Source organism: Ruditapes philippinarum, unplaced genomic scaffold (assembly GCF_026571515.1).
Source record: "Ruditapes philippinarum isolate M1 unplaced genomic scaffold, ASM2657151v2 ctg1888_1_1_1_1, whole genome shotgun sequence".
Taxonomy (NCBI): Eukaryota; Metazoa; Mollusca; class Bivalvia; order Venerida; family Veneridae; genus Ruditapes; species Ruditapes philippinarum.
Genome location: NW_026858060.1, coordinates 25,663 through 45,243, shown reverse-complemented (window position 1 = coordinate 45,243; position 19,581 = coordinate 25,663). Strand labels below are relative to the sequence as shown.

At 35.7% G+C, this 19,581-nt stretch overlaps 1 protein-coding gene across 1 annotated transcript in view; it reads left to right on the top strand.

Annotated features, from left to right (window-relative positions):
* The window catches only part of LOC132751954 (transcription initiation factor IIB-like), an 85,782-nt gene that overhangs the window by 53,313 nt on the left and 12,888 nt on the right, over window positions 1-19,581 (top strand). The window contains exon 8 of the mRNA XM_060742173.1: window positions 14,725-14,819. Within this exon, the coding sequence (XP_060598156.1) occupies window positions 14,725-14,819 (95 nt within the window). The remainder of the gene's footprint in view (window positions 1-14,724; window positions 14,820-19,581) is intronic.

The window sequence follows — 19,581 nt, the reverse complement described above, 5'->3', positions numbered from 1 at the left end:
CTGGTATATTTTTATTTTGAACTAATGAAACCAATTTTCTGTGTTGGTACAAATAACAGCATCATTTTTTTCTTCACTGCCATATTTCATTGTTAATTCCCATCACATCAATACTTCTTGTTTAAATTATAGCCCTTGGGTCAAAATTGGCCGTAATGTGGGGGAACTTTCTTTGTATGAATATAGTAAAACTTTTTAAAAAATTTCCTCTAAAACTACAAGAGCTGAAGCATACTTTTTTGACATGAAACATTATCTAGTAGACCTCTACTAAGTTTGTTCAAATTATAGCCATTGGGTCAAAATTTGCCCCACCCCAGGGGATCATTGATTTTCATAACATTCTGGTAACAAATTACACAAGCAAAATGTTTGTTTCTAAACAAAATGTTTTTAATATGTATAAAAATGTTACCCCACCCACCCACTTTAAACACTAATTTTACCATTTCCCTATCTAAAATGCCTTATTCAAAATATCCCTAAAATTTACCATAATAAGGGGCTGTTTTCAAAGTTTGCCTAAATATTCTTAAAGGTTTATTGGTTGATCAATATATAAAATACTTTTACCATGTAGTTTTTATTTTATTAAACTTTGAAAATATCTGGTATCATATTTGCTATAAATTTTGGCATTATTTAGCTAGTAAATACCTACAATAATTATATAATTTAAATCAAACCCTATTTTCTTCCATAAGGGATCAGAGAGATACATAAATAATGTTCAAAAGGAAAAAAGAAAGAAAAAAAATTTGCTGTTCTGGGGTTTGAACCCACGCCCTTCTATTTCAATAGAGTTGACAAGTTTGAATACTCTTCAAAGTGGAGGTAATGCATTACCAATGGTCTACCATAATTGAGTAGATTCATGTATCTGTGGAGTAAAGGGTTAAAAAACACAAATAGCAAGAGCTAAGATATTAAGCATGAAACATCTTCTAATGAGTGTTTACGAAGTTTGTTCAAATAAAAGCCCAGGCCCCGTGTTCACAAAGATTTAAAGGGATACTTAGGCAAAATAATGACAAAAATATTAAAATGATCTTGTGTACTCAAATCTTGTTAAAATGACATTTCTTAAAGTCCCAGCATGAATTTCTGAATTAATTCTACATATTTTGGGTTTGAAGTGTAAATATATCTATGCATGTTGAACGAAATCTAGACGCCAACAGAATCACCGAATACTTTCATAACAAGTCATGTGACTTGAATAAAGCCTTGAAGTTACAATAACAGATATTGTGGATATTGTATGATTGAAACAAGTCTAAGTCATTCATTTTGGCATGTTCTTTTACGTTTCCAGAGTTCACTGTGACAACTATTGTGAAATCTTAGCGCTCTAACCTGACCCATGTGGGTCAAGTTAGGAAACTACAATTTTATCATACCCCCGCCATAAAATGGCTTGGGCATATAGTGTTACCCTGTTCCATTATTCAGTCATTCTGTCATTCCGTCATCATCAGTTTCCGTTCATTATCTTAGTAACGGTTGCACACATTCAACTCAAATTTGGCATTTGGATATGTCTTGAGAAAATACAGGTCAAGTTCAAATTTGGTCATGGTTCAATGATTTTTGGCAGAGTTATTTTACTTTGAAAATAATATGAAATTTTCAGTTTCCCTTTATTATACCCCCAACTTTATTACACATTCAACTTAAACTTGAGATATGGATATGTCATAAGAAAATACAGGTCAAGTTTGAATTTGGTCATGGTTCGATGATTTTTGGCAGAGTAATGCCCCTTTTACTTTGAAAATAATATGAAATTTCCAGTTCCCGTTCATTATCTCCCCAGCAGTATTACACATTCAACTCAAATTTGACATATGGATATGTTAAAAAAATGCGCAGGCCAAGTTTGAATTTTGTCATGGTTAGATAATTTTTGGCAGAGTTAACTTTGAAAAAAAAGGAAATTTTCAGTTCACATTCTTTATCCCCCCAACAGTTGTACATATTCAACTCAAATTAAAGATATGGATATGTCATAAGAATGCATTGGTCAATTTCAAATTTGGTCATGGTTTGATGATAATTGACAGAGTTATCCCTCTTGAACTTTGAAAAAAAAAAATCAGAAATTTTAAGTGTCATTCATTATCTCCCCAATGGTTGAACACATTCAACTCAAATTTGACATATAGATACATCTTAAGAATAAGCAGTTCAAGTTTGATATTGATCAATGTTCAATGATTTTGGACAAAGTTATCTTTCTTAAATGTTGGAAATTTTTTGAATTTTCAGATTAAGCACTCGTCCTTTTGTGGAAATGTATGTAGCCATTATTTTGGCTACAAATATGCAATATGCAATTTACAAAAGGTAAACACTGAATAGTTTCAGTGCCTTGAACTTTGTATAAAAATGGTTTGTGTTAACATTGAATAGTTTTAAGGGCTTTGAACTTAAAATGAAAAAATAATTTGTGCAAACAAATTTGGAACTAAATATTATAACATCTGAAATTTTGGTTGCATGCGGGGGCATCAGTGGCGTGACGACACATTCCTAGTTTTACAATTTAAATATGTACCATTTAATTCTAGCAAAATATTAGTAACATAAAACAATAAAAATAAAATCAGGATCACTTGATCCTGATCCTGATCTATTCTTTGTGAACACGGGGCCTGGGGTCAAAATTGGCTCAACCCCGGTGGGTGATTGATTTTCCTTATTTGTACATAGTAAAAGCTTAAAAACTCTTCTTGTAAAATAAAACAAATAGCTAGTGCTTAGATATTAAGAATGAAACAGCTTCTAATGAGTGTCTACCAAGTTTATTATCCCCCGCCGATGGAATCGGGAGGGGGATATAGTTTTGGCGTTGTCCTTCCGTCCGTACCAACCAGAGCTACATTATGGGGTTTGGTCTAATGTTCTCATAACAATAGATGTCTTTGATGTCATTCATTCCGTTTCTCTTGTGGGGTTATTTTCTGCATTGTGGGTTTAAAAAGAACAAAAGAAATAACAAAAGAAAACCCCATAATGTAGCTCTGGTAAGAACTTCCGTCCGTCCATCCGTCCGTCCGAATTTCGTTTCCGGAGTAGTTCTCTGCAACTACTGGCTGGAATTCAACGAAACTTTATGGGAATCATCAATATCAAGAGGAGATGCGCATATCGTTGGCATGTTCCGGTCCGACTCTTTAACTCAGAGTTATGGCCCTTGATTAGTTATGTAGTACTGTATAAGTACTTATTTCTGCAGGCTTAAAATTCTGCGATTTTGGTTAAAATAAGGGGTTTTAAATTTCTGCGTATCTTATTTCTGCGGTTTCATCATTATCGCAATAATGTTTTTTATTTCTGCGTTTTAATAAAGATATTTTTACAAAATTGGCCGGTACAAACAGACAACATTTCAAGATTTGTTGATGTAACATGGACATTACTTCCGGTAAACATGCAGACGATTTACAATGTGTGCTCATCGTAATCATCATCAGTATTGGTATATAAACGTTAATAAACAAAAATCAACAACACGCAATGACAATAATTAATTGTAATAATTATACTGCATGTGTATAAATATGAAGTGTGAAAAATAAACTATGGTAAAATCGCACGTAGACACAATATATTGTACAAATACAAAAGGGTATGTTTATTGCACCCTTCAAACTATAATAGTTGTATTTTAAAATAAATCAAGCTTAGGGTGAGCGAAAATCATACACACATGATATTTTTTTGTTTTAAACAAAAAGAAAAAGTGAAGTACCTTTTTTTCTGATATTTTATTCATGACGGATACATAAAGAAAACTTCTTAACTTAAAAAAAACTGATAACGGTACATGGTAATGTTATTATAAAATACAGGTAGTTGACATATTACGACATACATGTAGACATAGCAAAGGCTTAATTTTCTGCGGTTTTTAAATCTGCGGTGTCGTTATAAACCGCAGAAATAGCAGAAATAAAGTTCCCGCAGAAAAAAGTACTTATACGGTATGCATATAGAGTAAAAATCGTTTCCGGAGTAGTTCTCTGCAACTACTGGCTGGAATTCAACGAAACTTTATGGGAATCATCAATATCAAGAGGAGATGCACATATCCTCGGCTTGTTCCAGTCAGACACTTTAACTCAGAGTTATGGCCCTTGATTAGTTATGCAGTATGCATATAGAGTAAAAATCGTTTCCGCACTACTTCTCTGCAACTACTGGCTGGAATTCAACAAAACTTTATGGGAATCATCAATATCAAGAGGAGATGCGCATATCGTTGGCATGTTCCGGTCCGACTCTTTAACTCAGAGTTATGGCCCTTGATTAGTTATGTAGTATGCATATAGAGTAAAAATCGTTTCCGGAGTAGTTCTCTGCAACTACTGGCTGGAATTCAAAGAAACTTTATGGGAATCATCAATATCAAGAGGAGATGCGCATATCCTCGGCTTGTTTTGGTCAGACACTTTAACTCAGAGTTATGGCCCTTGATTAGTTATGCAGTATGCATATAGAGTAAAAATCGTTTCCGCACTACTTCTCTGCAACTACTGGCTGGAATTCAACAAAACTTTATGGGAATCATCAATATCAAGAGGAGATGCGCATATCGTTGGCTTGTTCCGGTCCGACTCTTTAACTCAGAGTTATGGCCCTTGATTAGTTATGTAGTATGCATATAGAGTAAAAATCGTTTCTGCACTACTTCTCTGCAACTACTGGCTGGAATTCAACAAAACTTTATGGGAATCATCAATACCAAGAGGAGATGCGCATATCGTCGGCTTGTTCTGGTCAGACACTTTAACTCAGAGTTATGGCCCTTGATTAGTTATGCAATATGCATATGGAGTAAAAATCGTTACCGGAGTAGTTCTCTGCAACTACTGGCTGGAATTCAACGAAACTTTATGGGAACCTTCAATACCAAGAGGAGATGCGCATATCGTCGGCTTGTTCCGGTCAGACACTTTAAGTCAGAGTTATAGCCCTTGATTAGTTATGCAGTATCCATATAGAAAAATATTTGTTTCCTCGCTACTTCTCTGCTATTACTGGCTGGAATTCAATGAAACTTTATGGGATACTAAGAGGAGATGTGCATATAGTCGCCTTGTTCCAGTCAGATTCTTATAACTCAGATTTATGGCCCTTGATTAGTTATGTAGTATGCATACATCTCATTGGCATTTCCAGATTTTACTATTTAACACAAAGTTATGGCTCTGTTATTGCCCTGAATATTTATCAAGTTCAAAGAATATTACTGTTTATGCCATGATTAATACAGTAGAACTTCTATGAGTCGAACTTCGATTAGTCGATTTTCTCGATGTGTCGAATAAAAATGAAAGTCCCGACTTTCCCCCCTATATATTCCTTATAAAAACCTATTTATGAGTCGAAATTTTATGTGTCGAATTTTTCGATGTGTCGAGGTTTTTTCGTGGTCCGTATAAAGTAAATCTAGTGCAATTTACAACAAATAAGTCGAAGTCGTTGGATTGTTTTGACACCTTTGACTTCCAGACATTTTTCACACCTTATCTGGCTGCGAAGACGATTTCCAATCAACTTGTGTGATAGGTGTTAATAACACAGCCGTGTGTTCGAACAGCCTTTGTTTGCGATAAAATGTGTGACAAAATGCTTTAATCGTAACTTTTTTAATTGCCGTATTGGTATTTGAAAGTAAACAGTAAGAACTACTTTACTACTTTCATTTGAAAACATCCTTGACCCGGTGTCGCGTGAGAATAACACGCGAAATATTTACTATAAGCTGGTTTAGTTATCGCCCTTTCGTAATCATACGCCTTTTGTAACTCTTTGGGTAGTCGTGAAAAACGTAATTTGACATGCTATATTTATCATTGTAAAATTTAAAGATAAGATTAATGATGGAAAAACATGAAATATGTTTCGTTATAGAGCTTATAATTAGGACTAGTCACGGGTCGAAATTTTGTCATGGAATTGAGAGCAATTCATGAGTCGAAGTCCCGATGTGTCGAAGTTTTTACGCAAGTCCCATCAACTTCGACTTACCGAAGTTCTACTGTATATAAATAAAGCCTTATGTCTTCAGTTGTTGTGTTAATAATAACCAGTACTCGGCGGGGGATATAAATTCAACAAATTTGCTTGTTCAAATAAAAGCCCTGTGGTTAAAATTGGCTCAGCCCCGTAGGGTCATTGAATTTCCATAAATGTATAAAGTGAAAACTTAAAAAATCTTCTTTCAAAAAAACACAAATAGCTAGAGCTTAGATATTAAGCATTAAACATCTTCTAGTGACTGTTTACCAAATTTCCCCCAAAAAATCAAAGAAGTACAGGGATTTTTTTTGGCTAATTTTATAGCCGTTATTGGGTCATATTCCCAATTGAAAATAGTATATTATTTTCCCAATCCACAGGAAAAAATTCCCAATTGAAAGTTACAAGATAAAAATATTGAATAAAAATTCTAAAATCTTTGCAAAAAAAGGCTTCATCACTGTAATAGTGCTTAAATGTCTGAAGCTGCCATCATAGACAGTAATTGTTTGCATCCATTTAATCACTGCAAAATTTCAGTCATGCATTTTTTCCCAAATTTTAACAAAACACCGCTAAAATTCCCAATACCATGGGTATGGGTCATGTTCCCAAAATCCTGGAAAAATCCCTGAAGTAAAGCTTAGATATTAAGCATGAAACATCTTCTATCTACCAAACAAATTCAAATAAAAGCCCTTGGGTCAAAATTTGCCCCTCCCCATGGGGTCATTGATTTTCCTTATATGCATAAAGTAAAAACTAAAAAAATCTTCTTTTAAAAAACCCAAATAGCTAGTGCTTAGATATTAAGCATGAAATATCTTCTAATAGGTGTCTACCAAGTTTATTAGCTCACCTGAGCATGCTCAGGGTGAGCTTTTAGGATCGATGATTGTCCGTCGTCCGTTCACATTTTGTTGTTAACACTCTAGCGGTCGCATTTTTGCCTCAATCATCATCAAACTTGGTCAGGATGCTTATCTAGTTGATAGCTCGGATGAGTTCGAACATGAGCATCTCGAATGAAAAACAAGGTCACAAGAGCTAAAAATAGAAAAACCTTGTTAACACTCTAGAGGTCACATTTTTGCCTCAATCATCATCAAACTTGGTCAGGATGTTTGTCTAGGTGATAGCTCGGATGAGTTCGAACATGGGTCATCTTGGATGAAAAAGTAGGTCACAGGAGCTAAAATTGCAAAAACCTTGTTAACACTCTAGCGGTCACATTTTTGCATCAATCATGATCAAACTTGGTCAGGATGCTTGTCTAGGTGATAGCTCAGATGAGTTCGAACATGGGTCATCTCGGATGAAAAACTAGGTCACCGGAGCTAAAAATAGAAAAACCTTGTTAACACTCCAGCGGTCACATTTTTGCCTCAATCATCATCAAACTTAGTCAGGATGCTTATCTAGTTGATAGCTTGGATGAGTTCGAACATGCGTCATCTCGGATGAAAAACTAGGTCACAAGAACTAAAAATAGAAAAACCTTGTTAACACTAGCGGTCACAATTTTGCCTCAATCATCATCAAACTTGGTCAGGATGTTTGTCTAGGTGATAGCTCGGATGAGTTTGAACATGGGTCATCTCGGATGAAAAACTAGGTCACCGGATCTAAAAATAGAAAAACTTTGTTAACACTCTAGCGGTCACATTTTTGCATCAATCATCATCAAACTTGGTCAGGATGCTTGTCTAGGTGATAGCTCAGATGAGTTCGAACATGGGGTCATCTAGGATGAAAAAGTAAGGCACAGGAGCTCAAAAGAGAAAAACCTTGTTAACACTCTAGCGGTCACATTTTTGCATCAATCATCATCAAACTTGGTCAAGATGCTTGTCTAGGTGATAGCTTGGATGAGTTCCAACATGGGTAATCCTGGCTGAAAAACTAGGTCACAGGAGCTAAAAATAGAAAAACCTTGTTTACACTCTAGCGGTCACATTTTTGCCTCAATCATCATCAAACTTGGTCTGGATGCTTGTCTAGGTGATAGCTTGGATAAGTTTGAACATGGGTCATCTCAGATGAAAAACTAGGTCACAGGAGCTAAAAATAGAAAAACCTTGTTAACACTCTAGTGGTCACAATTTTGACTCAATTGTCATCAAACTTGGTCAGGAAACTTGTCTAGGTCATTGCTGGGATTACATCGAACATGGGTCATCTCGGATCAAAAACTAGGTCACCGGATCTAAAAATAGAAAAATCTTGTTAAAACTCTAGTGGCTACTGTTGTGATCCAAATATCCTGTAAATTGGTCTGAAAGTTTGTTTTGATGATTTCTAAGTCAAGTTCGAACATGGGTCATATTGGATGAAAAACTAGGTCACACCGCCCAAATATGGAAAAACCTTGTTAACATTCTAGTGGTCACATTTTCGACTCAATTATCATCAAACTTGGTCAGGATGCTTGTCTAGGTAATTGCTCGGATGAGTTCGAAATCGCATGTGAAACTAGGTCACCGGAGCTAAAAATAGAGAAATCTTGTTAACACTCTAGTTGCTACTGTTTTGATCCAAGTATCCTGGAAATTGGTCTAAAAGTTTGTTTTGATGATTTCTAGGTCAAGTTTGAATATTGGTCACCTGGGTAAAAAACTAGGTCACACTGCTCAAATATGGATAATCCTTGTTAACACTGTAGTGGTCACATTTTTGACTCACCTGTCATGAGACTTGGTCAGAATACTTGTCTAGGTAATTGTTTGGATGAGTATGATGGGTCAGGTGAGCGATCTAGGGCCATCATGGCCCACTTGTTAAAATAAAAGCCCTTGGATCAAAATTGGCCCCACCCCAGGGGTCATTGATTTTCCTTAAATATATATAGTAATAAGTTAAAAAAAATTTCTTTTAAAAAACTCCAAATAACTAGTGCTTAGATAAAGAGGCATGAAACATCTTCACGTGAATGTTTACAAAATTTGTTCAAATAAAAGCCCTTGGGTCAAAATTGTCCCGCCCAAGGGGTCATTGATTTTCTTTAAATATATATAGTAAAATGTTTTAAAAAATCTTCTTTTAAAAAACCCAAATAGCGAGTGCTAAAACATCATCTAGTGGGTGTCTACCAAGTTTGTTCAAATAAAAGCCCTGGGGTCAAAATTTGCCCTGTCCCATGGGGTCATTGATTTTCCTTACATGTATATACATGTAGTAAACAGTTAAAAAATCTTCTTTAAAAAAACCCCAAAGAGCTAGAGCTTAGAAATTAAGCATGAGAAATCCTTGAATAAGTATATATTAAGTTTGTTCAAATAAAAGCCCTGGGGTCAAAATTTGCCCCGCCCTGGGGTTCATTGATTTGCGTTATAAGAACACATCTTTTGGAACTGTTGTTTTCCCAAGAACAGTAGCAGCCAGTAATGTTTTTACACATGCACTGCTTCAGATACAAATATGATCTTGTGATATCATTTTTAGCTCACCAGAGTCGAAGGCTCAGGGTGAGCTATTAGTATCAAAGGGGGATGCTCCGGCGTCCGTCGTCATGCGTCAACAATCGTTTTCTTCTCTGAAACTACAAGGCAGATTTACTTCAAATTTGGTCTGTAGCATCCTTGTGACAGTCACACTTGGATTTGCTCATGTCATTCCAATTGGCCCCTTTTAGGGGTCAGCAGAGCTAAAAATAGAAAAACCTTTAAACATCTTCTTCTACAGAACTAATAGATGGATGATCACCAAACTTTGTCTGTAGCATTCTTGGGTAGTCTTTTATCAAGTTTGCTCATATGAATTTGATTGGCCCCTTTTAGGAGCCGCAAAAGCTAAAAATAGAAATACCTTTAAATGTCTATTTCTACAGAACTAATTGATGGATGATCACCAAACTTTGTCTGTAGCATTCTGGGGTAGTGTTTTATCAAGTTTGCTCATATTAATTTGATTGGCCCCTTTTAGGGGCTGCTAAAGCTAAAAATAGAAATACCATTAAATGTCTATTTCTAGAGAACTAATTGATTGATGATCACCAAACTTTGTCTGTAGCACGCTTGGGTAGTCTTTTATCAAGTTTGATAATATTATTTTGATTGGCCCCTTTTAGGGGCCGCAAAAGCTAAAAATAGAAATATCTTTAAATGTCTATTTCCACAGAACTAATTGATGGATGATCACCAAACTTTGTCTGTAGCATTCTTGGGTACTCTTTTATCAAGTTTGCTCATATGAATTTGATTGGCCCCTTTTAGGGGCCGCTTAAGCTAAAAATAGAAATACCTTTAAATGTCTATTTCTACAGAACTAATTGATGGATGATCACCAAACTTTGTCTGTAGCGTTGTTGGGTAGTCTTTTATCAAGTTTGCTCATATTATTATGATTGGCCCCTTATAGGGGCCGCTAAAATTAAAAATAGAAATACGTTTAAACGTCTATTGCTACAGAACTAATTGATGGATGATCACCAAACTTTGTCTGTAGCATTGTTGGGTAGTCTTTTATCAAGTTTGCTCATTGTATTTTGATTGGCCCCTTATAGTGGCCGCTAAAATTAAAAATATAAATACGCTTAAACGTCTATTGCTACAGTACTAATTGATGGATGATCACCAAACTTTGTCTGTAGCATTCTTGGGTAGTCTTTTATCAAGTTTGCTCATATTTTTTTGATTAGCCCCTTTTACGGGTCGCTAAAATTAAAAATAGAAATAATTTTAAACATCTTCTCCTACAGAACTAATTGATGGATGATCACCAAACTTTGTTTGTAGCATTTTTGGGTAATCTTTTATAAAGTTCACTCACGTGAATTTGATTGGCCCCTTTTCGGGGCCACTCAAGCTAAAAATAGAAAAACCTTTAAACATCTTCTACTTTAAAACCAATTGATGGATGATCACCAAACTTTGTCTGTAGCATTCTTGGGTACTCTTTTATCAAGTTTGCTTATATTAATTTGATTAGCCCCTTTTAGGGGCCACTAAAGCTAAAAATAGAAAAAAAACTTCGAACATCATTTCCTACTGAAATAATTGATAGATGATCACCAAACTTTGTAGCATTCTTAGGTAGTTTTTTATCAAGTTTGCTCATATTAATTTGATTAGCCCCATTTAAGCTAAAGCTTAAATGCCCCAGGTCATGGCATTTCTTCAAATTATTGTTTAAACATATTCTATGCTTAAATTTGATATTAGGAAATATTGACATTCCAACACTGAAAAGCAGTTGTTTCTGGTGAGCGACTCAGGGCCATCATGGCCCTCTTGTTAAGATTTAGATTTTATATCTCTATCTATATGGACAATGTATGCATCAAACGTCTTTAGGGATTTTATTGCATTTGATGTAATAATTAATTAACTAGCATCTGACGATATGTAAGTTTATGCAATTAACAACATTTCTACAAACTGATAGAAATCCAAAAGCATTTGCAGGTAAGATAAAAATGTATTCTTTTCATTCACATCTTTATCTTGATTAAAAGACTATTATATATAATATTACAGTAATGGCCACATCTTCCTTGACATTCAGTGATATTAAGTGGCTTAGTCTTGTCCACATTATCATAAACCTCTGAATTCCGGAAACCTCTGAAATCCGAACTTTTTGACAAGTCCCATGGGTGTTCGGTTTTCGGAAGTTACACTGTATGATTAAAAATACATTTTGCATGAAATATTATATGGTCTAATGATCAACATTGATAAACACTGACTTTCACTGCTGTCACAGTTATAATAGTCAGTACTCAGGTGAGGGCTTTGGGGCCAATGGCCCCCTTGTTTTTCCAAATACTTAGGGTTTCTGGTAGGTGTATGGAGCACCTTTAGTGATAGCTGAGGTTTCTTCAAGTTTGATGGGGACCCTTGTTAATGGGTGGAGGCATCAGAATGGCAGCCACAGTTTAACTCTTGTTATCGTAAGAGGAAACTAAATGACTTTGAATTGCTGGAGTCTATGCATCTCTTAGTTCCAGCAGGTAAAGTGGTTTGACCCCTGTTGTTGCTTTAAGTTATTTACACTCATGGTTGGTCAAAATTATCTTTCCTGTTTCGGAGCCATATGACTTCAGCTGTGTTGGTGTGCCATAAAGCCAAGAAAAAGCCAGGTTTGATTGGACCTTTTAATTTCACTTTAAGAATTTCGTATGTTATGATGTACTGTCTTGTTTTAAGATCTGAAAGACAGTATTTTTAGTTTATACAAATTTACTTTAGTTTGATTATGTCGGAAGCTATAAGCTTATTGTAACTCTCGAATCCCTTCCTGAAATCAACCAGTACTAAGCAATGAATGTAAAGTTTCTATGGCTTGCCTCTGACAGGTTTTGAATCCATGCGGTCAGCAATCCTTAGATTACTAGTCCGATGCATTGACCACTCGGGCACGCCCCCACACAGTATTCTTGAAGGACATTTTCTCTAACTATAGTAATGATTTTTATCCCCTGCCAAAAAGGCAGCGGGGATATAGAAATAGTCTCCGTCCGTCCATCTGTCCATCAGGGCGCACGAGAAGACACTTGTTGGGTACCTCCGGCGCACAAAAGGACACTTGTTGGGTAATTCTATTCATTCCGTCAGTACTGTTGGGTACTTTTGTTCTCTTATTGGGTACTTTTAAACAAAAGAAGTACCCAATAAATGTCTATTCGCAGGAATGTCCTTCCGTCCCACATTTTTGTTCAGAGCATATCTCAAAAAGTATTTGAGGTATCAACTTGAAACTTAATAGGTGGATAGATCATATTGAGGAGTGCAGTGCACATGAATGATAACTATACCCTGCATAATTTCTCAGTTGTTGCCCTTTGTTATCCCCTGCCAAAAGGTGTCTGTCCACCAGTCCGTCCTTTTGTCTGTCCTAGCGTCCCACATTTTTGTCCAGAGCATATCTCAAAAAGTATTTGAAGTATCAACTTGAAACTTCATAGGTGGATATATCTCACTCAGGAGGTGTGCAGTGCACAAGAATGATAACTCTACCCTTCATAATTTTGAGTTATTGCCCTTTGTTATTTTTCATACTTAATTTTTCACCAGATATGTGATATGTTCAGAACTCTTGAAGCAATATTTTCAGATTAATCTCTCTTTGAACTTAGGATTGTCCTTAAGAAATATTATAACTTCTTTACCTTTAAAGGTATCTACTTCAAACTTAAATATATATTTCTTATCATTACACACATGTTGTGTGACAAGTTTCATAACTGTAGCATGACTATTTCCAGAATTATTCCCCCTTGAACTTAGAAATTAGGTTATCAAATGTTATTTGTTACTATGTTATAAAAATAGGACAATTGGATCAAAAACCAACACAAATTTAAGTATCAAAACACGTTTCGCTTTATTTAGCTTCCTCAGTTGATACATGATATGTTATAAAAAGGCATATATGAAAAAAACCTTATTAACATTTGCACTGTTTCAGATATAAATGTTATGATGTCAGTTTAAGTTTATGGCATTATATCTGCCTTTCATTCATTGCTAACAATATTGAGGCTTGAGAGCCTCAATAATCAGAGCCTCAATAATCAGTTGAGCAATATAAGGCCATCATGGCCCTCTTGCTTCACAAATGCAATCTTGTTACAGTGATGGAATATGTCGCTGGAACATTTTACTGTGACCATGTTCTCACTGTTGTACTTAATCACTTCATTACAAAAAACCCAAGGTCTGGTGTAGGATCAAATTACTCCATAGTAATGCACTTGCACACTGGACAGCCTTGGCTCAAGCTTATTTAGAGGAACAGAGAATTGAGGTTTTGCTACATCCCGCTTATAGTCCTCACCTCTGTCCTTGTGACTTTTAGTTAAATCCATACATCAAATCTTGTCTTAGCAGTTGACTGTTTGAAACTGTAGTGGTGTGAGAAGCGCTGTCTACCAGTGTACAAAGGTTGTTCAAAAGGTTTGTGGCCTGCGGCTCTACTGTTAACATCTTTTAATTTATGTACATGATTTTACAAGAGACAAATATTGCATAGATCTCACTCAGGAGGTTTGCAGTGCATAAGAATGATAACTCTACCCTTCATAATTTTTGAGTTATTGCCCTTTGTTATTTTCAGACATCAATATTCACATAGGTTTCAAATCTGTAATCACTTCAGCCATCAGAAACTTCATAGGTTGGTAGATCTAATTGAGGAGGAATGCTGTGTGCAAGAATGATAACTCTACCCTTTATAAATTTTGAGTTATTGCCCCTTGTTATTTTTCATACTTTTTGTCCTGAGCACATCTCAAAAAATATTTGAGGTATCAACTTGAATCTTCATAGGTGGATAGATCTCATTAAGGAGGAGTGCAGCACACAAGAATGAGCACATAACAATGATAACCTACCCTGCATTATTTTTCAGTTATTGCCCTTTGTTATTTTTAACCATCAGTATTTACATAGGTTTTAAATCTGTAATCACTTCAGCCATCAGTTTTCATTACCAAAAGACCTCTTAAAATTGAATTATTTTGCTCTACTACATATACATTTTTCCAATGAGCAAACATAATCGGCGGGGGATGGCCATGTTAACATAGCTCTTGTAGATAAAAAGGTTAAAAGGAACATTTATCTTGGTTTGCTTCAGATGAAATGATTTAAAATTGAGGTGATTGTATGTGCCTTTGATTTAACATTATTATCTGTTTTTATTGTAGTTCCATATAGTATATCTACAAATGGCATTCTGTTATGTTTACAATTTCAGTCCAGATTCTGCTCAAATTTGAGTTTATCTTCAAAGATACAGAGGGCAGCTACCCATATTGCCACTAAAGCTGTTGACAAATACCTTGTACCAGGGTAAGTCACAAATTCACATTGTTTACAGCCCTTACAATTTCAAATTGTTTTGGTATATATAATAATGGTTTCATTTAAAACAGTTTCAATAATTAAATATTTTGTAACATATAGAAATAATGTGCCTAAAAATATTAACTATGATTTAATTCATGTTCAAATAGCAAAATTCTGTTAGTTTACGTGACAAAAGTAGAAAACTCAGCTTTCATTTGCATACAACATCCAAATTTCACTTTGTGATTTATACTGTAGAGACTGAACTATTCATCAGCATTATTTTCACAGAAATACGTTTTATCTGTCTAATAAACATTGTGCGACTTATTACACTGATTGCTGCTACCATCGGCCGGTATTACGATTTTTTGTGTGGAAAAAACGCCGCCCGGGGCTGTTTGACATTAGATATTAAGCATGAAATATCTTCAAATAACAGTCTACCAAGTTTGTTCAAATAAAAGCCCTGGGGTCAAAATTGGCCTGCCCGGGGGGGGGGAGGGGGTCATTGATTTTAAATATATAGATAGATATATAGTAAAAACAAAAACAAAATCTTCTTTTAAAAAGCCCAAAGAGCTAGAGTTTAGATATCTAGCGTGAAACATCTTCTAGTGGGTGTCTACCAAATTTTTTTGCCTTGGGGTCAAAATTGACCCTTCCCGGGGTGAAGGGGCGGTCATTGGTTTTCCTTATATGTAGCCTAGAACACCGTATTATCGGCGTACTTAAAGTTTGCACTATGTACGCGTTATTTTTCAGTGCTAGATTAAATAATTTATATTTTGCGTGAAAAAGCAGACACCTTTTCTACAAATTCACCGTAAGAAATTCAGTTTATGCTGAACTGGGTCAAAGATGTTTAGCTTCAATACACATGACTGCCTACACAACCTCCTAAAGGGAGAACACTCTGTTATCGACGTATTCAGCATTGATCAACTATGGCAAGCCGTTGATGTAAAAAAAATGACTGAAAGCTTGTCTTACCTTAAAGTTTGGCTATCCACCGTCAAATAATTATCTTTCTGTACTTTACACACATATTATGGTTGATTTATAAAGTTTCAAGACAAGAGTATGATTCAACAAGTTCATGGTTTTTGAAAATAAAATGTCACCAAACAATGTCAAAGTGTTATATCAAAACAATTAACTGGATATTTAAAAAGTCAACATGGAACAGGAAAGAGTTAAACAGTCTTTCTTTTAACAGTTTTTTTACAGTTTTAAATGTATTTATTGGCAGTGGGGTCATAGAAATTCACTATGACGCCACACAACCCTGACCTCAGTGCAGAAGGACAAATGTGTCCAGTGATGACACTTATCGCATTGAGCCCACTTCACAATAACTAAACTTGTACACTGCTTAAGAGCTGGAGGTGAAAATTTATGGCACACACAGCAATTTGAAGATTCATCCTCAGAGCCAGACTCAGTTTCAGCCTCTGAACTGCTGACATAATAAGCAGAAGGACCTGGATGAGGAAGTTGTTTTGAAGAAGATGATGGAACTGCTTTGGTAGTAGAGGATTTACTTAAAGATTTTTCAGATTGAGATGAATGATCTGTGATTGTTGCTTGATTTGCTTTGGGCTTTTTAGCTTGAAGCACTGTGATGTTATTGGGCTTTGACAAACTACCAGCTAGAAATGGTGATACAAACTTCTTCCTAGGTTTCCTACTGGGATCAGAGATGCCAGTGATGGTCCGGACTTGAAGAAAATACTTCTAGGACTAAGTACACCTTCTGGAATGTTTTTATTGTCAGTTTCTAGGGCATGTATTGGCACATTGGTTTCTCTTGTCTTGGTGAACACTGAAGACATTGAGGTTGAGGATCAACAGCAGACACATTAGGAACACATAAGTTGAAGAGGGTGCTATCTGGGACTCTTTGATGGTACAATCTGAGAATGGATATATTCCAGTCTTACGGAAAGACGAAATCAGGTTTTCAGGACACAGAGCTTTCAAGTATGGCTTTGAAGTTAATTTAGACACCTCATATTTGGTGATCTTTTGACCTGGATGTTTCTGTAAATACAGTTGACATTCCCTATAGTACATAGACTTCAAAGGTCCGAATACCCCAACATCTAAAGGCTGTGTTATGTGACTTGTGTGAGGTGGAAGCACAAACAGAATTATGTTTTTTTTCTCTTGCCCAGAGAGAGTTGAACATGTGATTTGTGTCCATCAAAAATAATGAGAGTTGGAGTATCAGATGAGACATTTGCATACTTTATAAGGTGTTTTGTAAGATAATTTTGGAAAATTAGAGAATTAAACCAACCACTATCAGACATTTCACCATCTGCACCAGTGGGAGCTACATTTAAAAATTCACTATTCCACTGTTTCCCTGGAAAAATGTAATAGGGTGGGATCTGGTTCCCCACCAATAATTGTCACAGTTGATGATCTTGGGGAAGTAACTGCTTGTGGCTGAGAGGTTGCATCACATACTATATGTGGTGGAGTATGCTCTGTATTAATGCCAGTCTCATCAATGTTATAAATGCGCTCATGTTTCCCTTAAAGTCCATTATCAGAAATAATGGTGCAAAGTTCCTTGAAATATTGATAAAGGACCTCCTTGGAGGCACATTTAGCTCAAAGTAAAGAGAGCTTTTGAGGTTTTGCAACCTTCAGATTTTCCCATCTTGTTAGAAGACCATAAAACTAACTGTCACTAAGTGGTTTGTCACTGTTCACTTTCTTGCCACAAGCCACTGCAAAATCAGCAGCGAGATATTGTACGTTGGCCTTAGTATAGCCATACCCAATGCTGGCCATGTGCTTTATATGGTCTGCCAACCTCTGCTCCTCTTCGGATGAAAATAACTTCAACGGCCCTGGCTTTACCCCAGTCTCTACCCTTCCTGATGGCCTATCCTTGATGGTAGATTCTGGCACCCCATACAGCCCAGAAGCACGATAGGCAGACATACCCTTATTGGTTGCATGATAGGTTGAAGATTTGCTGGGTCATACTGGCGCCTCATTTTCACTGGATGTGGTGTACTAAAAGAAAGACGTCTCTTAGCAGTCACTGTATGAGAAACCTGAAAGAAGAATTACACAGTAAAAAAAAACTTACCTAAAAATGCAGATCTACAACTTGCTCTGCTCAGGATGGTTAATAATGTAAGTGTTATTATACGTAAACGGCCTTCCATAGAAAAAAAGTGACGTCTTCCTTGTTATTGTTTACTCACGTGAGAGGGTGGTAGGCGGTGCTATTTATGTAAATTACCGTATTTTCGGAATAGAGGTGCGCCGATAATACCGAGTTTGAGTATATATAGTAAAAACTTAAACTAAAAAAAAATGTTCTTTTAAAAAATTCTAAATGCTAGAGCTTAGATATTAAGCATGAAAAATCTTCTTATCGGTGTCTACCAAGTTTGTTCAAATAAAAGCCCTGGGGTAAAAATTGGCCGCACCCCATCTTTTTGAACTGTTGTTTTCACTTGCAAATGTTTTTACACATGCACTATTTAAGATACAAATATAAATTTTGTGAAATCAGGTATAGATTTACATATTATATCTGCTTTTATTCATAGATTACAATATTACTTGTCATGGAGAGTCTTATATTCAGTTGAGCGATTTTAGGGCCATCATGGCCCTCTTCTTATACAAACAACTTCTTCTCAGTAACTACTGGGCCAAATTTGATGAAATTTTCTTGGGATGTTCCTAGCATGAAGCTTTACTAAAATTGTTCAAATGGTTCTGCTCAATTGAACATCTGGATCAGGAGGGCTAAAAATAGATTTTTAGCTCGACTATACGATTAAAGTTTTGGTGCAGTAAAAATATTTTTCACTATAACTTTGTAATTTCTTAAGGTATCAACTTCAAACTTCAAATATATGTTCCTTATCATCAACCACATCTTATGTGACAAGGTTCATAACTCTAGCACCAATAGTTTTAGATTTATCTCCCCTTGAACTTAGAATTTTCCTTAAAAAATACTTTTTGTGTCGCCTCTACGGAGTAGTCCGTCACAAAACTTGTCTGGACTACTCCTCATAAACTACTAGTGCAATTTCATCCAAACTTTAATGGAATGATCAGTACCAAGTCTAGTTGTGCATATTGTCAGCATTTTTTGGTTCAAGAATTTTTGTCAGAGTTATGGCCCTTTAATAATTTTTATTTTTAAAGTTTGTCCGGACTACTTCTCTTATACCACTAATGCAATTTCAATGATTGATATATAGCTCAAGTCCTATATATTGCATATTGCATATTGCACGGGTTATTCGGTTGAATGATTTTTGGCCCAGTTATGGCCCTTTGATAAAAAGGTGTTTTTTTCTGTGTGTTGCCAGATACACAAAAGCTTGTCCGGACTACTCCTCATAAACTACTGGTGCAATTTCATCCAAACTTTACAGGAATGATCAATACCAAGTCTAGTTGTGCATATTGTCAGTATTTTCCGGTTCAATGATTTTTGTCAGAGTTATGGCCCTTTAATAATTTTTAGCTCACCTGTCACAAAGTGACAGGGTGAGCTTTTGTGATCGCTTTTCGTCCGGCGTCCGTCCGTCCATCGTCCGTCCGTAAACTTTTGCTTTAAATGACATCTCCTCATAAACCACTGAGCCAATTTCATCCAAACTTCACAGGAATGTTCCTTTGGTGGTCACCTTTAAAAATTGTTCAAAGAATTTAATTCCATGCAGAACTCTGGTTGCCATGGCAACCAAAAGAAAAAACTTTAAATATCTTCTTTTAA